The sequence below is a fragment of the Lutjanus erythropterus genome, chromosome 21 (genome assembly GCF_056507025.1).
Source record: "Lutjanus erythropterus isolate fLutEry1 chromosome 21, fLutEry1.hap2, whole genome shotgun sequence".
NCBI lineage: Eukaryota > Metazoa > Chordata > Actinopteri > Lutjaniformes > Lutjanidae > Lutjanus > Lutjanus erythropterus.
The window spans coordinates 12,467,614-12,493,178 of NC_139337.1; the positions used below are offsets into that span (position 1 = coordinate 12,467,614).

At 40.6% G+C, this 25,565-nt stretch overlaps 2 protein-coding genes across 2 annotated transcripts in view; both read left to right on the forward strand.

Moving 5' to 3' along the window:
* Window positions 1-235, forward strand: part of LOC146307383 (uncharacterized) — a 60,127-nt gene extending 59,892 nt beyond the window's left edge. Inside the window, exon 8 of the mRNA XM_084746876.1 lies at window positions 104-235. The gene's annotated coding sequence lies outside the window, so the exon portion shown is untranslated. The remainder of the gene's footprint in view (window positions 1-103) is intronic.
* bmp6 (bone morphogenetic protein 6) overlaps window positions 1-24,631 on the forward strand; it is a 57,249-nt gene extending 32,618 nt beyond the window's left edge. Inside the window, exons 2-7 of the mRNA XM_084746873.1 lie at window positions 104-296; window positions 5,286-5,434; window positions 5,653-5,850; window positions 18,769-18,845; window positions 21,451-21,561; window positions 23,046-24,631. Of these exons, the coding sequence (XP_084602999.1) occupies window positions 104-296; window positions 5,286-5,434; window positions 5,653-5,850; window positions 18,769-18,845; window positions 21,451-21,561; window positions 23,046-23,195 (878 nt within the window). The 3' untranslated portion in view covers window positions 23,196-24,631. The remainder of the gene's footprint in view (window positions 1-103; window positions 297-5,285; window positions 5,435-5,652; window positions 5,851-18,768; window positions 18,846-21,450; window positions 21,562-23,045) is intronic.
* Window positions 24,632-25,565: the final 934 nt, after the last annotated feature.

Genomic DNA, 25,565 nt, shown 5'->3' on the forward strand with positions numbered 1-25,565 from the left:
AAAGGCAAATCGCTTATCTCTCTGTATTATCTATCCCTGTATCTTTCTCTTTGTGCGTATTGTTATTATATAATTATGTCTGCATGTGTGTTCTATCCCACAGTCGAGTACGACAGGGAGCTCTCGCCGCAGCGGCGTCACCACAAAGAGTTTAAGTTCAACCTCTCGCAGATCCCAGAGGGCGAGGCCGTCACCGCCGCAGAGTTTCGCCTCTACAAGGAGTGCGTGAGCCGCGCCTTCCGCAACGACACCTTTCTACTCAAAGTCTACCAGGTGGTCAAGGAGCACCCTGACAGGTACCATACACACAAATTGATAAGCTTGTATCAGGAAGATAACTGGTTTGAATCCCTGTAATTACTGAGACATACAGGGTGGATCTGTCAGCCTGTTTCAGAGCTTCATTGAAGCTAAATGATGCATACATTGTTCGAGTTAAACTATCATACCATGCAACATGTGTCTGCATTAATCCACCCTTGGGTGGATCTGGTAAGTTTGCAGAAGGGTTACACTGTGGTTGTGCTGGGAATCAACAATTCAACAAGAGATAGGGTGTTACTGAAAACAGCAGGCATGCTCACTTGACCTTTTCTTGATAGAAAAATGCAAAGATTATGATTATAAAAAAGTTGCCTCCCCTCTGTGTGTTTCTCTCTGTCATACACAGACTCCGGGGCCTTGCCATGTTTATATTGTAAAATCAAGCAAAACCACGTCTTTCAGAAATAGCACAGCTTCAAAATCCTCCCGTCCCCCAAATGAGTGCAGCTAATACATGCCAAACATTTACATTACGTCTGCAGGGGCAGATAAACATCCAGTAAGATTTCTGAATGATATTTGTGTTTTATCACGCCCGCCCAGTGAGAGCCAAGTCTAACATGAAGAGAATTTCTGATATAACTTTTTAAGCTAACTTCTTATGTTGCCCAGTATATTTTGTTTATCAATAAATACACGTCAAAGTAACTTTCATTAATATATTATTGTGTGTTGAATATCATCAAGAATAAAAACACCTTAAGGTGGGGTCTCTAACACCAGATGTTCTCAGACTACAATCTGAGGTTAAAGCTGATCCACTCTGAGATCCGCGGGCTGGAGAAGTATAAGAACGTCAGCTATAGATGTTGGCAAAGTATATTTTTCTGTCTGTCAAAAGGTCTCAAGAGGGTATCAAGAGCTTCTTATTTGCTGCGTTCCTTTATCCCTACAATGGGTGGTTTGTGCTCAGCAGCCTGGTGGTAAAGCCTTTTATTTTTGGAGATATTTGGAGATTAAAGGGCCCATATATCTCCAATTTCTGTGTTATTGTAGGACAGGTTTTTTTTACCTTGAAGAAAATTACAGCCTGGATGGCGTGCTCTCAGGTGGGAAATACTTGTTCATGCTGTGTTTGTGCTTTGTAGGAGTGAATTCAAGGTGCAACACGCTGTTGTCACTGCTTTGACTTTGCGTTCTTATCTTCGTTCTCCTCAGTGCTGCTCGTGGTAAAGACTGAGGTTTGACAGTTTATATGAGAAAAGTCTTTGTTGTTTTTTTTCTCTAATTTTCCGCCTTTTGCAAAACTGTACCTTTGTAATCGCCCAATCAGCAGGGAGCCTATTAACTTTCTCGCGCCCCTCCTTCCTGTAAAAAACCTGACTCCTGTTTTGACTCTAAGCCGTAATGATAGAGCGCTTAATTAGCCTGACACCCTTTGTACTTTTCATTTGATTGGGGTGTTTTGCTAACAGCAGGCGAGGAATGTGAGAGATTACAATGCCAAAAATGTGGTGTGCCTGACGTCGTATTGAGAGAGGGCAGGTTGCTACAAAGGCTGTTTTTACTGACCAAAACACATTCAGACAGCTATTAAACTGTACCTAACCAGCTGTTTTTTTCTGTATTCACTGTAATAAATAATAAAATGACCACACTAAGGTGAAATACTCTGTCCTGACAACAGTGCTCGAGCTGCAGTGTCCTCCTGTAACACCTGTTTGCCCATTTCAAGCTAATTAGAGTTACAATTAATGCTGAATGTTCACTGAATGAGTTGGTGTCTGTTTATGAGTGTAAGAAATTATTAATAATCTATAATAGAGTGTGTATTTTTTGAGCACTGGGCTTTCGTTTTCAGGATAACAACCTCAGCTTTGCATTGACAGACAACTGACAGTTATAAACAGCTGATCGACAGGACTCACGTTGCTTGTTATTGTCAGTTTACTATGTTGTGCTCTTCTTGTACTTCTGCGGTGTTCCTGCAACCTGCCTGAGCTTCCTCAAGTCTGAGGAAGATCTAGGATGAAATCTAGGATCTCAGCCTATTTAATGTACCATCTATGGCTCCAACTTGCTATTCGGACTGCAGCGCTCATTTTTGGATGCACGATTGTTACATATTGGCTTCTTTAAGGTTTGAAAGAAACAAAAAAAAAGCCTCCCATCCTATAAGGTTTTGTTTAGATGATTTTCTTTTGTTATTAAAAAAAAAAACCTTGAATCTTTGAGTTTTTGAAATACAAAAAATTGATATTTCAAACGTTATTGAGTAAATTTATTAAGGTGTAAGTGAATAATGATTAATAATTTAATATTTTCAGTTGCACCCCAATAATGACAAATCAAAAAATTGTTTTATTCTGATTCTTAAAATGTTGCTTGGGTATACTGGCATTTAGATCTCCTCCTTGTACTGAGAATCTCTGTGTCCTTTCCCTCCAGATGTCTGTCTTACATATTGCTTTTCACAATTTTACAAATATGCCTTTTCAGCAGTTTACAAGATGAAAGCACATGGAATAACCACGCCAGCTGTGAGCTACACTCTCCCACCTTGTGTTACATTTTTAACAACACTCACTGACAAGACTTATAAAGGAGATTTATTGTAGCAAAAGAACACAACTCTCCCCTTTGACCTTATTATTCCAGTTCATTTAAGCAGTCAGTCAATAAGAGGTTTTACAGTAGGCTGTCAGTAGCCTTCGCCCTGCAGGCGGCTGTCTTGCGGACCCCCTGCCGTCCTTCGTCGGCCGAACAGCGGCTGCGACGATGAGGCGGAAACATGGGTACACCGGCCCACGCTGTGACAAACGTGTGAACCTAGCAGTGGGGTGGAGTGTGTGTGAGTGTGTGTGTGTGGAATAGAGGCTCATACAGAAGCTGTCAGAAACACTCTCATTAATGACCAATAAAGAGGGGCTGCTGATGCATGACTGCAGGGGCATTCTCTGAACACCTGGATGATTGTGAGGCTTTGAAGTCGGCTCTGGAGGAGGGTCCAACAGACCCACCGCTGTGTTATTACTACTGTAATGGGACAGTAGGAGGACAGGCCCTCTTATCACTCACACTCTGTCTTCTCCTTACAACTCCTCTGCTCTCTTTTCATTCATTAGTCCAACATTTCTTCTATGTGGGTCTTTTTCTTTCTCCGTTTGACACATTCTTCCATTTTGGAGTCTGATCTCATTCACACAAATATTGAAAATGATATTAACATGCCTGTAGCCTGATACCAAAGATTTAATCCCTTCCTTTTTCCTGTCCCTGAGAGAGGTGGACTGTATGGTCAAAGCTACAGTGGAGTACAATACAGCGTATCCCCGCATTTTCTGTTAAGTGCAGCTATCCATCTTTCTGTCATTCTGTTATGATTCTGTTACCCTGATACAAACCAACAGCTCTCATGTTTTCCTCAGTTTCTTAAAGAGGTAGATCTCTGTATTCTATGCTGTAGTTTGATTGATTGATTGATTATAGCAATAAAGATACAGTTATACAGAACAAAATGATCAGAATCAAACACACTAGACATCTTTATTTGTTGTTCTGAGTTTCCTGCATTCTTCTTGTCTTTTGTTTTTTGATACTGTTGTCTACATGCTTCATCAACTCTATTTCTCTTTCGTTCTCTCCTGTAAGTTTTGTACTTTGCTACTTATCTGTCATTTTTCCTCATCAGTGCTCACCCAAATTAGTCCATTTCTCTCTCCATGGACATAATTCCATTGACTTTTCTTAGATCTTTTGCAGGCGTAACTTTACAGGGTTAGCTGACAAATGCCTCCATCTCGGTTGCCAGATATTTAAGTATAGGGTCAAAAAAAATCTCTCTTGCTCTCTCTCTACACATATATATGTGTGTATATATATATCAATATATATAGATATATATATACACACACACACACATATATGTACATATACATGTATGTATCTATTTATTTATTTGTATTTACTACAGTTCAGTTTGACAGTTGACCAAAAAAGCAGAAGGCCAACATGGTCCTAACTATCTTGGATGTTTTCAACATTAAATGCCACTTTGGATAACCATAAAAACTAGCCAGCTTAGAGTGGTTTGACTACATCTTCTCCAGTTAGTGCCAACTTCACACTACAGACTTTTAGCCCTGATTTTCGACTCGCCAACAGTTTATGAAGATCACAGACAAAAGCTCCCAGATCAGAGGCAAACTGGAGTTTGCTTCCATGAGTGACAGTCACTATGTTTGAACTGTTTGAAGATGCAATCTGCTCACTGAGAGCTTGCCAATGCCTTGCAGACGCCAAAAAGATATCAAGTTGGTTTAATATCTGGTGGGCTATGTAAGGCCTGCAAACAATGAGAGTAAACAGGGAGAGGAGTCGAGAAAGAGAGATGGAAGAGCACTGAAGCAGCAGCCAGAGAAGCCCAAATATAGATCAAAATGAACAAAAAGTAGTTATTAGGTTATTAAGTCAATATGAATAATCTAATGTGACTTCTTGTGTGTTTTTGGAGACCAAACAGACATTTCTGGGATTCATGGGGTGAAAGATATGTACTGTATGACCTACTGTTGCTAATCAGTCATGTAGAACAAACTAGTGCTGTCACAATACTGGAATTTCTAATTTTGAGACGACTCAACACAGATTTTTAGAGATAGATTAAATGCTATTAATACTGCAAAAAAAGGACTATTGAAAGCATTTCAAATATTTTGCATCAATATTTTTGACAAAGCTTGCAGAAAATCAAAATGAATTCAAGATTCCTGGTTAGAAGACAGAAAGCTGTGTAGTGCAAACAGTACAGCAATCTGATGACTTCAAGTATGAAGGTCATTTAGTGTGACCAAGGCATGAGGTGCAAAACGTGGTAACATCAGCTTATTTCTCTCCTACTCATCATCATTTTCAAGAGATGCAGAATTTCCTTGACTTAAATCAAGTTTCTTGAAAGAGTCGAAACAGTATTATTATCTATGATTCAAGCTATTTTCCTTTTATATCTGATGTTCACCCAGAGAGGCAGACCTGTTCCTGCTGGAGTCTCGCAGGCTGTGGGCAGCTGAGGAGGGCTGGCTGGAGTTTGATATCACTGCCACCAGCAACCTGTGGGTGATGAGTCCGATGCACAACCTGGGCCTGCAGGTCAGCGTGGAGACCAGCAGCGGTAAGACATTACATCATATACACATTTTTATTTTTATTTTTATTTTTAAAGCACAAAATTCCCACATTTTCACAACATAAATCAGGTTGAAAGAAACTTATATTTTTAACTGTTATAAGTTTGTGTGACCACAGAATTTCATTAAGGAAACTTGTACAAATCAACATGACTGTCATGGTAAATCTTGTAGTTTTTAAGCGCTATGCCTTCTGAAACAGGGCAGAGCATCAGCTCCAAGGAGGCGGGGCTCGTAGGACGTGACGGTGCGCTGGAGAAGCAGCCTTTCATGGTGGCGTTCTTTAAAGTCAGCGAAGTGCACATCCGCACCGCCCGCTCTACTGGCGGAAAACGTCGTCAGCAGAACCGCAACCGATCCACACAACCACAGGACGGATCCAGAGGCCTCGGCCCAGCAGGTCAGTCTGATGTCTGCTACACAAACACTGAACCCCAACTGACCTCATCAAACAACGCGACCGTGAACACAATCAGACACAAAACCTGACCTCAGCCTAACCTCGCTTCATCCATAACTGATGTCTAACCTGTTGAGATGAGTGAATGGGCAGCATGTGTTTGAAGTATTCCTCTTTGAGACACTTGATGAATTGGACCTGACTTCACCCGGATCTCTCTCTAATCAGCCCCTATTAGATGAAAATCCTCGTTCCAGGGATGATGTCCAAAATCTGTTTTTATTGCAGCTTCTTTGTATGGATTTAGGGCAGTGAAGTGTATCCTGAGACCTGCAGGGAATATAGTGTTTTTCAGAGCAATATATGAGAAATTTTATTTATGAAGGGGATTTCTGTGGCACCTCTCCAGACGGGTTGAGCTAGAGAGTTGAATGGAGGATTTGGCTGGGGGTTTTAACTAAAAAGAGCTAAGAGTATGAGATAAATGGGTGGTGTTAGGGAGAGAGTATAGATGAATTTTGGGGTCAAACATAAAACGAATATGTGCATCATAAAGAGAGAAGATTTAAGAGACAGCTCTTTATGTTGCGTGGTGGCATAATCTGAGTCCATTGTAAATTACAAAATAAAAGACACAAGAGAGTATTCAGTGATTTAGCACATAGACGGTGAATCCGTCTTGACAGGTGACCTCATCCTCAACCTCCTCATCAAGTCCTCGCCGCTTCTCTTCTTACTCAGCAGATGATGTAATGAGCAGGTATAAGCCTGATGTTATGAGCTCCTCAAGCTTTTCAAATTAAATCACACCCTAATCCACCCACCTTTCACCTGCTGTGTAATTCTGGCCAGACTTTATAGCATTTAAAGCTAAGCTGCTCCTGTGAGGCTTCATTGTGTGACTAGTGCGGCACATAAAGCTCGCGCTCAGTGAGCCTGCTGTTAATATCAGTCTGATCCTCAGCTAATTTGACAGATGAAGCATCTTGTTAATATTAAGCTTTCACGGCTCAAAGCTTTGATTCTGCTGTGTATCAGAGGAGAGCCTTGTATGTAGCAGTAAATATCATTTCTCCAGCAGGCACCCACCTCTACTGTATATAGTTTAGGTATTGGCGATATTTGTAAGAGTTAGACTAAGAGTTTATAAAATGTGCTCCACCTTTTCTTAATTGCAAACTTTTATTTAATAAAGTAGTATTTTGAGGCATTTTGAGCATCGACCATCGACTTCCATCGTGTTCAAGAGAAGGCAAACATCTCTATTCAAGCCTGATCGATATTTGGAGCCTATACTGATAAAGGATTTTTAAAAAAAAAAATCTCATATCAATATATTGATATTCTTTATTTATATAAATAAAATCCAAAATTACATCAGGGCACTGAAACAGTAAACTTTAACTGGATTCTTTAATAATCATATATAACTATAAATAGAAAATACATAAAGATATAAACTTAAGAAAAAGGATCACATATACATAAAATGCTACCTATAAAAATAGGTAATAATATTAATAGGTTATAATATTTTGATTTGTGGTGAACTTTCCCTTTAAGGTAACAGAAAGGTCATGGTGGCAAATATACCATGGTTAAAATGTGGTTAAGGTTTGTCAACTAAAACACTTAGTTAACACTTAGTTAAGATCACTGGTGAATAAAAGGTGGGCTTTGCACCTCACTACATAAAGAGTGTCCAATAGAAGCATCCAGTATGAACCTATAGAACTTAAATCACTTAAATAAGTAAGGAAATACTTAGATTCTACCATGGATTCATGTGAGAAATATCAGCCTAAAACCTGGGTTAACTTGAGTCGACAAATACAAAGCTGTTAATCAGAGTATAGTAACGTTTACATGCTGTTACATATCTGTGAAGACTTAGTTTTGCTGTGTATAAAGAGCTCATAGGGCTGTGTATCTGCTTAGCTCCAGGTAGAAAAAAATAGTTTGGCCCAGCAGCGGCCTGAGCTCAGCACACCTGCTTGCTGGACTCATGTCAGACGTATGATAAATGACTTGCGAGAATCAACCCAACTATACTTGGGCTGATTCCAGGGTCTGAGACTGACCCAAAGCTGGCCCGGGTGCCGCTAACTGGAGCTGATTCCCAGCCCTAAACAGCTCGAGTCGGCACCCCAAATAACCCGGCCAAATCTGGGCCACAGTCGGCTCACGTTTGGTTTGCCAGGACACAGCTTAGTCTGCTGACACACAGCTGCAAGCGTCCTTGGCTGGCTACCTGGGAAGCGATTTACCTCTGCTTTGCTGCTACTGCTGCCCTGTTTAATGGCTCTACCATCTGCATGGTATACAGAAGTATTTGTATGACAAGTTGAATTTGTTCTTAGTCCTACTCTGAAAAAGCCTTGCTGGGATTTGTTAGCTCTAGTTTCTGTTTGTTCAGTGCATCTCTGTCGCTTTCTCACCAGGTTACAGTGGGCCGCTGTTAACACAAGAGGTTGTAAGTTAAATTCCTGCAGGGCTTTTCCTCAGTAATTGCATTAGATGAAAGCTTTGGCTGACATAACAGAGAACAAAGACTCATCATTTGTTATGCTACAGGAGACGCAGAGTGTACCACATGTTCAGTTTTGGCTCCAGACCTGGTCTCCCCTCTACCCAGCTGTCTTTGGCTTGAGATGTCCTAAGATGTCTTAAGACTTTAAGTCAAGCTGTCTTGAAGACACTGTGATACAGGGGCACACCAGTGAATCGGGGGGCTGAGGTGCGCACCATATGCTCACAATGTGGGTTAGACTTTGTGTAACAGCTGTCATATCTGCTCTTTTTCAGTAGGTGAAGGAATATTTTGCCACATGTCAAATATATTCATAATTAAAGAAATACAACCCCAATTCCAAAAAAGTTGGGATATTTTGTAAAATGTGAATAAAAATGAAATACAGGAATGTCCCAATTCTTTTTGACCCTGTATTCAGCTGAGTATAGCACAAAGACAAGATATTTCATGTTCAAACTGATAAACTTCATTGTTTTTTGTAAATATACACTAATTCTGAATTTGATGCCTGCAATGTGTGAAAAAACAGTCAGGTCATTTGTTACATTTTGTTTTGTTTTAACAACACTTAGTAAGTGTTTGGGAACTGAGGACATTAATTGTTGAAGTTTTAAAAGTGACTTGAAAGTGAGTTTCTCATTTACAACTTCAGGGGCTCAACAGTCAAAGGTCTCGGTTTTCATATTTTGCACTTCACAACGCACCACTACAGGTGACTACTATAGGAGACAGGTCTGGACTGCAGGCAGGCCGGTTTGGTACCCAAGCTCTTTTACTACGAAGCCACACTGTTGTAACACATACAGAATGTGTCTTGGCATTGTCTTGCTGAAATAAGCGGGGACGTCTCTGAAAAAGACGTGTCTGGATGGCACAATATGTTGCTCTAAAATCAATAAGTTTTATTTATGTTTTACACAATGTCAAAACTTTTTTGAAACTGGGGTTGTACTTAATTACTTACTAAATACTTTTATAAGCAAGGAAAAAAGGCAGGTTATCTGCTTTTGTGTCCCAGACTATATCATGAGGATGAGAAAACTTTCTCTGAGGTGAATCTGCTCAGAAATCTGCTCTAACAAGGACAATCTGTTAAATATGTGTCCTGGAGGATTGGACTTTACATAACCCAAAACATCAAGACCTCTCCGCCTTGCCACTCGGGACGACGGGGAGTGTAAATATTTAGATCCTACACAGGAAGCGGGGAGGCCCCCCTTGCGACAGCAGAGTGTCCGCGGCCAGCAGAGGACTGCTGGGATTGGACGGGATGGGGAGGATCCGTGAGGAATTCAGGAGGGCATATGGTTTCAATACCGCATCACTCACTCCAGAGACAGGGAGGAGGACAGGATGGATGGGGAGAGCATCCGTCTTGTGGAGCGCTCATGGGGAGAAACAAAATGTGGACGTTGTCCCCCGGTTTCTGTCTGGCACAGAGCAACAGTACATCAGTTCAGGCCACCACAGCTCCGACTAAAAGGAGTATTTCACCGATAATTCACCCTGATACTTTTTTTCCGTCAAAACATGAGATCTAAGGCCGGAAGGCAGCGACTTGTTTGTTTTTAATTGCTCTAGCTTCCACATTGAGGCTTTTTAAAACACTTTTTTTCAGCATGAGTAACATTGCTCAGTGTGTTATCTAAAAATAGTTTCCCTCCTCGGCACAAATTTTGCACTCTTGACCTGTGTGGTAAAACACTGCACTGATGTGACTGCATCTTTTTGATCAGTTTGGTACCTAGAGCTGTAATGATTAGTCAATTAATCGATTAGTTGTCGGCTATTAAATTAATTGCCAGCTATTTAGATAATCGATTAATTGGTCTGAGACATTTTATAAGAAAAAAATGTCCAAATTCTCTGACTTCAGCATCTCAAATATAAATATTTTCTGGTTTCTTTAGTCCTGTAACTGAATATCTTTGAGTTCCCGACAGGGCTCTCGGTAACATATATCAATATTTATCAATTGAGAAGAACTAATCAACAGATTAATAGATAATGAAAATAATTGCTGGTTGCAGACCTGTTGGTACCATTTTGTCCTGACTTAAAGAAGAACTGACATTTTTATTTTTGTCAATTTTATTCAGACTTAGATTTTATTTGGCCGTGCTGCTTTGCTTTGTCATAAATTACTAACGTGCCTTTCTCAGTCTGCTCAGGATCTAAAACAACCTTTTAACTACGAAACTTTATTTTCCCTACTGTAATCCTTGTGAGGCCTTGGGCCTTGTTATTTTCTCATTTTCACAATTTTAGCAAGCTGGATTTAACACGACATGTGATATTAAATATCTTCCAGATGACAAAAGAGGACAAATTCAGCCAAATACATTTCTGCAGCATTAGTTTTGAGATGATGGTGTGATTATATGTGTAATAAATCATCTTTGTTTTTCACATTACACTCACAAATGCAGACTAAAGTCTTGTTTTCTTATTTTTTGAGCGAACTGGTCTTTTTAAGTTTACATTTTTTCATAAATTTAGAGTTATGAGTTGGATGCATGAATATTTTTGTTAGCATGATGCTTACGCCCCCTCTGGGTGTGCCTGATGTGAGCACAGTGGAAAATGCTGCTGTGTACCTCGCCAAAAGAACAATGCAACACCTTTAAAGGTAATTTGGGGTTTTGTGGGCGAAGAAGGCCGGGGAGGTAATGGGAGTCGGGTTGGGCTCTGGCTGTGGGGGAAGTTAACAACCATCCGGGGAAGGAATATCACGTCCCGGCACAGCACAGGCGGCCTGTAATTAGACCTAGCCAGTCATTAGCTGCACAGCTAAAAGACTGACCACGCTAACAGTATCGCTTAAAGAATTATAATAACACGGCGCTCGGCCAGTGGTGTTTTTTCATCTGTCTCTCCTCTCCTCCCTCCTCCTCCTCATTCTCCTCACACCCTCCCCACCCGACCTCCTTTGTTTACCGTTGGAGTAATTAGACGTGGCGGAGCTCCCTCGCAGGGTTTAATAACCTCTGTGATGAAAGACAGGAAGAAAGATAAACTTCAGTAGTAGTGGTTGATGGGAGGGAAAAGAGAAGGAGAAACGTGAGGGCCAGCAGTGACATTCTTCTTTCATGTCCTCACAGCCGCTGGGACTCTGTCCTTCCTTCTTTTTTTTTTCTGTAAAAACGTATATAACCAAAGTTTTCTGTCACCACCACCTCTGTGGGAGTTCATGTAATTGCTACTGTAAAAGCTGCAATTTTTTCTTGCTCTTGATTTGTGTAAATGCTGGAGCAAAATATAGAATTACAGTGAAACATTTTGAGAAATTGTGGCTGACTGAGGTTGAAATGACTTTTTAATGTCTCACATACAAACACACACACACACACATTTCCTCCACCAAACGGCCAGGCTATAATGTCTGAATTACCGCCATTTAATTCTTGTATTTTTGGAACAACTTGTGATAAATAAAATTTATAGCCTTTTCCTCCTGACAGGTGCTGGTGAAAGTGTTTCAGGGTCTTAATGAATGGCAGGTAGTGTAGTTAAGGGTTAATATCAGCCCAGGACTCACACAGTATTACGCTCAGTAAGGAGGAGTGTTTCCCCTGCTATTGAATAGACAGGGTGGGAAACCGGCAGCCGCAGCCCCCCCCCCCCCCCCCCTCAGTGATTCAATGTGAATTAGTTTAAGTGGAGAGTTTTAGTGTCCCGTGGCCAAATGGATGCTTGTCTACTCACAGAGAAACATTTCCAGGTTAAACAGGTAAGCTGCTGTAATATGGACGTAGAGCTCCACGCCACGGGTTCCATTGACATTAGCATGTCAATAAAGGAAATCCTGCTTCAATCTGATGTTCAAATATTTGGTCCTGACAGCAGTGCGAGAAGCAGATGAAACCAGAATTCATGGTTTGGCTCTTTAGGTGCTGCTGATGCTTGAAAATAATGTTTCATATTCCAGGAAATATGCTTAATGCCTTTCTTGTCAAGTGTTGTATAGCTCAACTCTACTTGCTTTTGGTACTTCTTTTTCTTATTCCACTGTAGATAATACTCCCGCAATGTAGGTGAGGCTGATTGTCATAGTGATGCTATTCTAGCAGTGATATTAAGAGGTGCTGGTAGGTGGACTTTGGACAGAGCAAGGATAGGTGTTCTACTTTCTTACCAGTCTTTATGCTAAGTTGAGGTAATTAACTACTAGCTGTAGCTTCATATTTTAAGATACAGACATGACAGTGGTACTGAATAAGCATATTCCCAAAATGTCATACTCTTACTTTAATAAATGAGCATCATAAAACCGTCTCAATTCAGTTCCATTCAACTCAATTTTAATTATACAGCACCAAATCATAACAAAGGTATCTTAGTATAGTATATTCCATTTCTGGCATAATGTGACACTAAATCCCTGTAAATCTTATATACTCTTATGGACCTTTAATTAGTAGAGTAATAAGTAGGCCTACTAGTATACAAATTAGTGTAGAGTAATTTTTTCACGTTCTCCTTCCCACCTCTGCTCTCTGTCAAGGAAAGGAAAAAGAAATGAATAGAAGCCTCATGGGAGCCGGAGCTCAGCGGTAGCTGTGTGGCATTAAATTTTTACAGGCAGGAAGGGGAGATGTGGTTTATGGGCACCACAAATCTGGGCCTTTACACTCAATGAAAGCCCACAGTAAATATCAGCTTTATTCCTCTTAAAGAGACCCACAGACTGTAAATGCTGATGGCTTTGAAGGCCAAGAGGTGCAAGGAAAATGAGTTGTGTGTAGATGCATGTGTGTGTGTTTGAGTGTGTGAGGAAAGAGAGGAAAAGGGAGTCTGTTGCTAAACTTTGTACCTTGTGCTGCAAAGCGCAGGGCAAAGCAAGATATTCTTTTAAAGGAATAGTCTGAATAATTTGAAATGAAGCTGTATGAGGTAATGATCGATAGTGTGTTAGCTAAAGGGGTTTGGCATGCCCTCAGTTCACAGAAGCAGAGAGACAACAGGAATTACATCTCAATCTGATATTATGACAATATGCTTATGTGTTAAGTGCTACATTTAATTCTTCCAACAAATGAAAAAATACACTGTTTATCTAATGAAAAGTACTGGAGCATTCCATGTTGATAGTGCTTGAAAAACAGTGACGATATAGTCTTTCTGTCTCAGCACGTTCCCTTCAACCACAGACGCCAAATGCACAACTATATTAACGGCTGCTGGTGCACAAGTCTGACTTGTGTGCAGGCAGCTCGATCCACCCTCCACCCTGGGCTGTGATTTGACCCGAAGCTGTATGTCACGCACCATAAACTAGACCTGGATGAAGGAGTCGGGGGGTGGGGGTCTCAGTGAGTGTGTGTGTGTATAATATGGGTGTGTGCAGTTTGAGCCAGTGTGTAGGTCATGGTATAGTGTGTTACTTATAGAGACATGTAGACTGGCACACAAATCTCGATCCTAGAGTTGTATTATATTCCAATACGGCCTCATAAATCTCTATACATTAACCGTGTGAAAGCCCTGTCATCCTATAATACTGTAATGTGTCAGTTCCTCTTTCTATAAACATCACCTCAAGTTCATATCAGGTCAGCCAAGTCACTTAGCCAATCAGGTTAGTTCTTTCAATGGCACTTTTCCTCTGTCCTTGGATGTTTCCTGTATATAAACACTGTACACTCTGTAAATGTGTCCTACAATGCAAGAAAAAAACCCCAAAGTGGATTTACTGTAATAATTATAGGAAAAATCATCCAAATCCTGCAGCAGCTGGTCTATTACCAGCCTGTTTTCTCATCTGTGAAGGTCTCCGTACAGTAAATCTGTTCAATCTGACTACAGCAGGTCAGTCAGTCCACAGGGAGGCAGGACGAGCACATGTGACCCGCTATTCATGTGTATTGTCCGCATACACACATTAAACACACACACAAGTACGTGGAGCCAAACATACGTGCCTGAATGTACAGAGTACACGTGTACCCATAAAAACATACACACCAGCAAACACACACACACACACACACACACACACACACACACACACACACATATATAAACAGTGTATTTCCACATTAGCAGACACCCAGTGAACTGGCCTTCCTATTTGAAAGGAAGGAACCCCAAACTGGGGAAACACCTGACTGTATTTGATGGTTACGGATGACAGTTTGACCCCACCCTGCAGCCGCCTGTTGTGACCAGTCTCACCTTTCATTTCCTGTCTCTGGCAGAATTAAACCGTCCAATCAGATGATATGTTCATGTTTTGCTGCAATAAAAAGACACTCTTCGTTGTTGTCAGCGTGCGAACTATAGCAGCATATGCCAGGGTATGGTACAATATAGCCATTTAACAACGCTGCAGTCCGTGAAAGTCTCGTATCAATAAACCAGCCAATAACAATGCACATTTTCTGATCTTTGAATTAAAGTCAGTGAAGTTTATAATATTGTGTGGCCATGCCTTGATGGTGATGGCAGGAGAGGCGTGCATGTCAGTGTCTTTATTAAAGTGAGCCAGCAATGAGTCACCGTCATGCATGAATCATACATGAATAAGAAGATAATTTTATGAATGATTCATGATGATAATACATGGTAAAAATAGCATAATGTCAAAATTCCACAAAGCTCCCCTTAAAACATTGTCATGTATTTTCAGTGGAGCTTTGTGAAAATAAGCTCATGTCTTATTAAGAAGTGCCAAACTCCCCCTGACTTCCCTGTCATTTTCATCCTGAATGTTCATGGAAAATTTAGATCACACTTGATCTGCATCTGAAAGCAAGCATTTATACGCACTTCACAGATGGAAGTAAATTCTAATAACCATTTTGAAATTAGATAACATGATTATGCTGTTAGAGAACCAAAACAACTGACATTACAGTGAATTATCAGTAATCCTTACTGTAGAACCATCTACATTTCTTGTATTATTTTAGATGCTGATGCCTTATTGTCACAGAGCACCTGCACATTTTAAAGGGATAGTTCAGATTATTTGAAGTGGGGTTATATGAGGTACTTATTGATGATCAGCGCATTACCAATGGCACATGCTGGTCAGCACACTCCCGGTATAGAAAAGCAGAGAGGAGAAGCAGCACAGAGGCTGAGAAATGTACTGCTGTGAACAGGGTCTGCAGGAAACATCAGTATCAGTTTAAGTGTACATTATACTTATAATCAGACAGCCTATTAAATATTGCTCTCTTTTGCCCAACCAGACTTCAGACCAGAGTTGCTGGTCCACTGCTACCTCATTTGGTTAGTTTGTTTGTGTTATTGTCTGACTCTGGTGTTTTATAACAGCCTCATCAATCAAGGCAGCATTGGAGCAACTTCAGTGGTCTGTAACAAAATAAAAAAAATATAATAAAAATGACAGATTTTACCAATGGAGTCTGGTTGGTCAGGAGAAAATTGAGGCTGTGTCATCCACCATCTACTGTAGGTAATACCCTGAGTATATATATAACCCCACTTTAAATAATCCAAACTATCCCTTTAAAGGACCAGCGTGTCAATTTAGAAGCATCTAGTGTCTCACCTTGTCTCACCTTCCCCTTCCAGAACCCATGGTGGTCATAAAACTTGCAAAAAATGTGAAAGGCCGTATCAAGAGTCAGTGTTTGGATTCTTCACTCTTGACTATTGTAAAAACATGATGGTGCAACATGTCGGCTTTCGTGGAAGAGGACCTGTACCCTCTGTAGATATAAAGCGTTCATTCTAAGTTGACGAAAATACAAGGATTCTTCAGGTGATTATAAAATTATTATATTTAATTTCTGACATAATGTGCGAATAAATATCCGTAAATCTTACACACTGGACCTTTAAGCACAGGTTACTGCAGCCCAAACTTTGGCAGTGTTAGTGCCATGCTCTACTTAGCCCCTTCTCTTTCCTCACTCCGTCTGAGTCCTCTCTGTCTGTTTTCTCTTTCCCTCGCTCTTCATTTACTTCAAGCTGAGATGAATCCAAGTGACAACTTGCTCTCCCTCCCTCTGTCTGTCTGTCTGTCTCTCGTTCTTTCTTATATTTGAGAAGAGTCCAGCTAAAACACTTGGGTCTGGGCAGTGCGGTCAGCGTGTCTGTTCAAAATGAAATTTGATTCGATGATGACATCTTAATGCAACCAGCGCTGGTGAATTTAAATTACAACTCTCCCTTATAATTAGTGTCTAAGTGGAGTTGGCTGTTAAACAGATAAACATCAGTTCATTTATGTGTGAGTGTATTTGTTTATATGCTCTAAGTGCCAGTGGTAATGAATGATAGACATAGAGATGTAAGGACATCAGTGACCCTTACATAATTGTTTGTATATACGGTGTGTGTGTGTGTGTGTGTGTGTGTGTGTGTGTGTGTGTGTGTGTGTGTGTGTGTGTGTGTGTGTGTGTGTGTGTGTTTCCAACTCCAGCTGACTAACCACGGCTGCTGTTGGCGCGTTAGTGAGGTGAGTGGCTGGGTGGTGGCTGTGACTGAGTGACAAATCCCCGTCTGCAGTCTGACTCACTCTACTCTGACACACACACTCACACACACACACACACAGATTTGTATTACTATATTTGTGGGGACCTGTAATTGACCTAATGCTTTCCCTATCCCCTTACCCTAACCCTACCCATCACAACTAAGCGCCTGACCTGTCGGCCTTTTTTCCTGAAAAGAAAAGATGTGATTTGCGTGCATGGGCAAAATCTATGTTTACTATTTGTTGTCTGTACATCACATGGCAGTTGTTTCCTGTAAAATGTTGCAGACTCCAGTAATGTGCTGCCTATTTCTGTAAGCAGGCAGATCTTCTCTTTTTATTGCCTCTGAGAGGTAAATAACCACGTTTGCATGGCTTGACGGGATAAGTGGCGACACCAAACACGCCAACGATGCAACGAGCAAACGTGAAAAATGACAGTTTTGGGTGTGAGTGCTGGCTGTATATGTACAGCAGTGTATTGCTGACATGCGAGAAAAAGAAAATTATAACATGAAAAGGTTAATGTTATAACAAGATGTTGCTCACATTATAACAAATTATTTTTACATTATTACAACATACAAATGATGTAGTACTGATTTTCATTTATCTTTAACATGAAATATATAATGTTATAATGTCATAACCTATTGTTGTATCATTTAACATTACACCTTGATAACTTCTATTGTTACAAGTTGTAACAATGTAGTTATAACAAGATAGAAAGTATATTCTTAGAACAAGAAAGTTTCTTGTTGTAACATAAGTCTGTATGTTGTAATAACTTGAAAATACCTTGTTATGACATGAAAAACATCTGATAAACTTTTCACATTCTAACATGATACTGATCTGTTTTTCTTTTTCTGGCATGGCAGCAGTATGTCTCTGTATATAGACTCAAAGCTGTAAATTGTTTTTTTTTCTTGCAATGTGTAAAGTTCATCTAGCCTAAATATCTTAAACACTAACTTAACTTGGCTAAACGTGGAATCAGAAACCAGTATCGTAGCCCTAATGACAAGTGAGGCTAAAAAAATATCAAAAATAGGCAACCACCAGAAGGTCCTCTGCCAGAACAGTTTAGTTTTATAATTATCTTTGCAATGTGAGAATGTGCAGACCAACAACCAACTACAATTAAAATCACTCAAGGGCTTAAAGCTGAAGTATTGCTTAAAGCATAGTGAGGCCACTAAGGACCCAAGCTTTTAGTTTGCTTCTGTCTCAGGGTGGCTGTTAAGAGATGACTGCTGCAATACAAGACTCCAGCAAGTGCCATAACTTGCGTATTTCCCTCTCATTGTCTTCCTCTGGGAGGCTTTTGAAGAAAGAAAATAATCACAACAATAAAATCAATGAGGCAGGACAGAGAAAGTGAGCATGCGAGAGCCCTTGATACGTCAGTGGAAAGTCGGTGTCACCGTCTTGACTTCAGCGTGGTGACCGATGCCAGCAATGACCTCCTCGACTGTGAAAAGCAAACCTATACCTGGGACTGTCTGTCTGCAGCCATCCGCCCTGCTGCAGCAGAGTGGAACACAGATAATTAAGTACAAACTGCAGGGCAGGAGAGTCCATAAACACACTTGTCACTGTGTCACCACTTGCACTCACGCCAAGCAATGTTTGAATGCTGATGAATTCAATTAGGCCGATGCATTAGACAGCAGATGAATGTGAGGCACGTACAGCGCAGTGACCGCTGTCATGAGCATTTGTGCCTGTGCTCTGGTCTACACCCTCACATGTGTCTCCACCCAGTGCATTACATGAGGCCACTGTGTTATTCTTCTGCTCTCAGATTCTGAATGTAATACGTCACTTTCATGACATTTAATTATGATATTTAAAAAAAAAAATCATTTACCTAGGGAAGACTTTTTGCTGACTGTGTTTTAAAATGATGTCTATTTTTCTGTTGCAGATTACAACAGCAGCGATCAGAAGACGGCGTGCAGAAGACATGAGCTCTATGTCAGCTTCCGAGAGCTGGGCTGGCAGGTAGAGAACATTTTCTTACTCAATACATTAAAATAAGTCCTGATATATGTGTGGCGGACAGGTAAGTTAGTAGTGAATCCTCAGTCTGTATCTTTCGGGCTTGATTGGTTTTCTAATCAATGTTAACTGTCAGCTAGATATTTAAGTGTATGTATAGTAATTCTAGAGGCTAAGCCAAATAAATAAATAATAAATAAATCTGTCTTTTAAAGATGCACTTAAAATCTATACAAGTGCACCAGGCACAAAAAGAGTTTGCAGAATTAACATGTGGAATTAAAATATACAGATGTTTTCTTATCTGTTTACTTAAAGGGATAGTTCAGCTTATTTAATGCAGGGTTGCATGAGGTACTTCTGGATAAACATTGTATTACCTACAGTAGATGGAGGTCAGCATGCCCCCAGTTTGCAGAAGCAGGTAGGAGCACCAGCACGGAAGCTAAGCTATGAACTGCTGTGGACAGTGCAGCAACAAAAGGTATTTCAGCCACCTAAAAAAGGGCAACCTGAAAAAATGAATATCAGTTGAAGTGTAATATATTCACAGATTTACTTTGCCATCAGACAGCTTTTTCTGACAGGAAACTGCCATTATATAAGCCAATCATCACACTGGGGCTGCTGGTGTACCGCTGCCTGGATCTGTTACATTGTTTGTCTTATTTTTTGACTTCAATGAATCCAAACTATCCTTTTAAAACACCAAAGTCGCACCATCACAGAAACAAACTATAGATTCAGGCAGCAGTAGACCAGCAACTCATGTTGCTGCAAGGTGAAATTACTGATTTTGCCAGTGGAGTCTGGTTGGTTTGGAGGGAGCGATGTTTGGATTATATAAGGGTGGTTTCCTGTCAGAAAAGGCTGTCTACTGGCAAAGTAAAGCAGTGCAAATATTCTAAATATAGCATACACTTGAACCGATATAATTCTTTTTTTTAAGGTTAGTCTCTTAGGTTGTTAAAATATGTTTCTCCATCGACCCTGTCCACAGCAGTTCTTTGGTAAGCTTCCTACACCAGTGCCCCCTGCTGCTTCCTCAAACTGGGGACATGCTGACACTATCTACTGTAGGTAATACACTGACTATAGGTAACTTCCTCATGCAGCCCCACTTCAAATAATCCAAACTATCCCTTTAAACTTCAGGATTTTAAACTGTTACCAACAGTAAGTGTCAGTGAAGTTTTCTCCCGCTGGTGTATAAAGAGGCTTATTCTTCTAAAATATATGTTTTTTCATAGTTACTCAAAATCTTCCGTCTCTCTAATATTTAAGGTGCCCTGTGGAGTTTTCTTGTAAACAAACAAAAGTTATGTTCACATTCAGTGTTTCTCACCAAAACACATCATTTGTGTTGTTAAGGTCTAACAAACGTGTCGAGCAAATTTCCTTCCACGCAAAACATCTGCAAACTTGATTATTTCGAGTGTTCTCTACTGTTTACATTCATGTTTACAAGCTCGCGGACTTCTTCCCTCTTTGCTGGTGCACTGCAGCAGCTCCTGGCACGTTACCACAACCTGTTGATCCGTGGAATAGTTTGAATCCAGTGCGTCACACATCACGTGTGTCCTCACGCTTGTGCACAAGATAAATAAAACAGGGACCCACTCATAGTGCTACCAGAGGTCTAAAATTCCACAGAGATAGTTCAAATCTGAGAAGCACATTACAAAACCAGCTAAATTATTATTGCACGCTAGGCTGAAACATCTGTAAATTCCACTCCCATGTAGTGAATATAAAACCTGCATTTGCAATTCTGTTTGTACTTGCTGTACCTACAGGTTTAAAGAATATGATGCACTGAACTGCTGAACATTGATCAGTTCAGTACATCATTTAATATATGGTATATAATCCCATTAGAAACACTGCTGACTGTCAGGCTGATATGAAGTTAGTGCTGCCATGCAAAGGTGCTCGAAAAAGCAAAAGTCAGTTGAAGTAGTTTGATGGGAGTAAACTGAAGCCTCAGTCTGTGTATGAGTGAGTGTGTGTGTGTGTGTGTGTGTTTATAAGGAGACAGACTGAGGAAGATATTGAAGGGCAAAGTCACGTACATCCTTCCAAACAAGCTGTGAGCTGTTAACACAGCACTGACATCTAGAGGGAGACTGCCAGCACTCTGTCTCACACACACGTGCTCACACACAGGAAAGGAGTTGGACAGAAAGAGAGGGACAGACAGGAGTGAGGTGATCAAAACAGAGAGAGATTATTGACACAGACAGGAAGGTACACCAGATTAAAAAAAACACCAAAACAAGTTAGAAAGAGGTGAAACATGCAGAGAATGTGTCAGAGTGAAACAGTAAGACGCGGGGAGAAAGGAAGGAAGGAGGAGAGAAGTATTGCTTCCTTGAGCGATTCCACAGACTCAAGCGTTTGAGCAGGGATTTGTCCTCAGAGACGAGGTTAACACTGAATTTACCAACACAAGTCAGGTGGAAGCGCATCTGACCTTTCTACTGCTCCAAAACGAAGACTTTCCTCTCTGATAGACAAATTATTAATATATTAAGATGATTTCTTTTCTTTTTTTCTATCTGCTCTGACTGTGCTGCTTCTTATATTTGTTGTCATGTGTTTTTCTAAGGACTGGATCATCGCTCCTGAGGGCTACGCAGCCAACTACTGTGACGGAGAGTGCTCCTTCCCCCTTAATGCCCACATGAACGCCACCAACCACGCCATTGTACAGACACTGGTAAGACCCACAAGCCACAGGAGATTAGCATGAACACAGTGCAGGAGGAGCCTCCCTGTCAGGTTTTTCTGCTCGTGCTCAGACAGCTCCTCTGGGGGATTTAGAAAACAACCAAACACAAGAGTTTTAATTGATTTTGAGAAATAAATAAAACAGCTGATCAACAATCAGGAATTTTATGTTTTATGTTTATCACTCTCATGTGTCTTAAAGAACCAGTGTGTAGGATTAAGTTGCATCCATCTGTGAGCTTGCAGATTGTTAAAACCTTGTCTCACTGTCCCCTTCCTACATATGGTGGCTGTGAAACTCGTGCAAAACACTGCATCTAGAGCCAGTGTTTGGTTTGTCCATTCTGGGCTACTGTGGAAACATGGCAGTGTAACATGGTGGCCCTCTTAGATATAAACGGCTTATTCTAAAGTAACAAAAACACAGTGGTTCTTATTTTTTAGGTTTTTATGCATTAATGAAAATGACATGAATATTCAAAACTAGGCTTTTTCAAATGTTGGCTGTTTGAGGCATTAAAGATTAAAGAATTATTATTTACACTCCTCTGATTTAGACATGAAGATAAGTTTTGTCATGAACAGTACTACTTACCCTGTGACAATGTTATGACTTAAATTTCATGCCTTAATAAAATAGATGTCAAAGTGATGTCATTGGGGTTATCTCGGATAGTTCTTGAGTTTAACAGAAATCCTGTTATGAACTTAGTGTGTGGAATTTGAAAGATGCAGGCCTTTAGCAGGCAGGGAGAGTCCAGAAAATGATACTACTGAGTTGCATTATGACACTGTTTCCCAATCGTGGTCCTCAGGGCCCACTGCCCTGCGTGTTTTAGGTGTTTCAAATGATCAAGTCATTATCTGGTTTCTGCGAAGGCTTTATGACGAGCAGGGAAACATCTAAAACATGCAGGGCAGTGGGCCCTGAAGACCAGGATTGGGAAACACTGCATTATGAGAAGTGTTGTGTTTTTGGCACTAGGGACGTGAAGGCTGCATTCAGGATCGCATGCTTTTTCTTTTTACTTTTAGTGTGTACTGCAGCTGCCTTTACAAAGTATGTTCTTTTGCATGAAGTATCCCCCACAGTTGGGACGTACTAAAAAAATGAATATTAGTATCTTAGTTACTAATTGATAACATTGCATGATCCCTCTTGCTCATATGTGGTCCATAGTCAAAAAAAAAAAGAAAAAAGTATGCGATTTGGAACAGGTGTAAACTATTCTTTGTCTATGCTCTCTTGGTGGCTTAGTCGATGTACCATAATCTGCTGCGACAGAGGATTGTGGGTTAAAATAGCCAGAGAAACATACTGCAAATGCAACCAGATACAGTAGGATGTCCTGGTATTTTAGTAGCAGTAGTATCTCAAACAACAAACCATGTACTGCACTTATGCAATAAAGTGGACATGAAAACAGAGCTGTTGATATTTAATTGACTTAAAGTATTTCCATTGATTTTCAGGTGCACCTGATGAACCCGGAGAACGTACCAAAGCCATGCTGCGCCCCCACCAAACTCCACGCCATCTCAGTGCTCTACTTTGACGACAACTCCAACGTCATACTGAAGAAATACAAGAACATGGTGGTACGGGCCTGCGGCTGCCACTGACACCGGTGTCGAGAGCTGATAACGCTCAGTTCAAAGTTGGGTTGGCAAAGGGCTGCAGCTGCACCAGTAACTCTTGGGTGATGTTGACCTCAGCTAGACACCAGCTTCCCGCCCAAATTCTCAGCCTGTGAGGCGTGTCCACCCCAGAAGATCATTGCCATGTTCCATTCCAATAATTTTGGACAGTTCAATACATCTGTCTTCGTCAGACCAAGAGGGGATCATTGCAAAAATGGCACCAAATGGGTGTCATCTACAGGCAACTTCACCCTACTCCAGTGTTGAGCCACCAAGTTGTCTATCACCTTCTTCTATTGGCTGTGGATTCTTCACTTCATGGGTCTGCGAATGAGTGAATGACTGAGTGTGTGTGTGGGGAGGATGGAGTGTTTAAGTTTGTATATTATGTGTGTGTATGAACGCCGAAGAGGCTACTGCACCCTCCCCTTCATTAAGAGGACGAGGGCAAAACTGAACTGTTGTGGGACCAATCCGACCGCTGCTTTTACTTCTCTTCTCCTCACCGACAGAAACACACGGTGGATCAGTTCTCAGACGAGGCTAGAACAATTACTGACAAACAACTTCCTCTCCGTGATGACACTTGGTCAAAGGACAGAAAACGTTTATAAACGGTTTGAGTGAGATGGGAAATTACAAACCTAGTTTCCTTTCCAGTGCAAATGTTAACTCAAACAATCTACTACTAAGTGAATGATACATTGGAGTCAGTAGATTCATATTTCCTTCCTCTTTCCTCATGTATTTTCTTCTCAAGCCATATTTGCCCTCCTAAAATATAATATGGACTGAACCAAAGTGACCGCAGGCTATTTTAGTAGTGCACTGCTCCAAATATCCCCTCCGTGTCAATATTTGCCAGGCTCACGCTGAGCTGCGATTCACCAGGGCTGGTTCAACATGATGCATGTTGTGGCTAAACTGATGTTTTTCTCCAAAGAAGCAAAGAATACAGCCTTATCCCTCCGACATACCGCAAATGGCCATTTCCATGTCGCTGCACTCGCAAAGTTAACAAACGCTTCCACCCCCTGACAACCCATCAAGAGACTTGTGGAAAAACATTTAGCAAGTCAAAAACAGCCAGCAGAACCGTTTTCTGTGCCAGCTTTCTGAAATTAGCCATTTGCTTTTTCAAACTGGAGGGTAACATTTGTGTCTTTCCAATTGAACACGTTACTGTGAGCTTTGAATGACATGGAGTTTTTTTTTTAGAGAACATATTTTAATGACGAACTAATACCAACAAAAATCAAAATACCTTATGTGCCTAACCAATCATAAATTACAAAATATACCTCTGGTAAGCTGCTGTTTACATTTGTGATCATGTTTAGACTGTTTTTTTGTAAATACTTGTACATTCTCTGCTTATTTATTGCACCTTTTATTAAAAAAGAAAATCACATACCTTATTAACAGAGACAGATGCAAGAACAAAATGAAAATGCAAACTTATTTTTGAAAAAATTTTATTATGAAATCTCATGTTACAACTTGCCATTATTCACTCTTTTTTGTACAAAATCCATGGGTAGTCACAACCCATGACTCACAAGGAAAAAAATACTTCTGTCACTGGAGTTCCTTAGACCATGTGCTATCCATAAAAACTTTTACTGACAAAAAAACTGCTGTGTCTGACTGTTTGTGTGCCTGGGTCGGACAATAAATGGCGCCCTGCATTATACGCAGCACATATGTCTCACATAACCTGGGTAAAAGAGCATCTGCAGTGTGGTGGGTGTGGCCTAACAGGTGGAAGTCACAGAAAAGCGTGCTGAAAACAGTTTTATTGGAAAAACTGCAAATGCTATTAGAACCAGGTCTGTCTCTTGGCCTTTGACTATTGGAATTGTGGGTTGATGGTTATGATGCCTTATACAGCAGACTAAGGAAGATCTTGAATAATTTCAGTGGTTATAATCAGAGTGGGAAATTTAAACCAGCCACCAGCTAAATTTTGATTTATTTTGGTTGCATTTGGTAAATAAATGATGCTACTATTTCCAGCTGGTATTGCTATACGTTACAACCAGCTCACCCCAGTTTGCATGTAGCTTAAACTACACTCATGTATTCGGTTGCCTAAAGACATCGGCTTCACAGCTGGTAAAGCAAGAAAAGCAAATTACAAAGACCCAAGATGCAGCTGGTTCCATCATGAAGGTAAGAATGGCTCACAATCATAATCAGAGAAGCGATATGCTAGCTAGCCCACCTGACCCTGAGCAGCTTTAAGTGTTCGTCTCAGTTTCAACCTCGCAAGTATTATTACAAAAATATCCAACCACAGAGGGAAGCTTATAAAAGGCTCTGATGAAACCTATTCTTTTCATGAAAAGATAA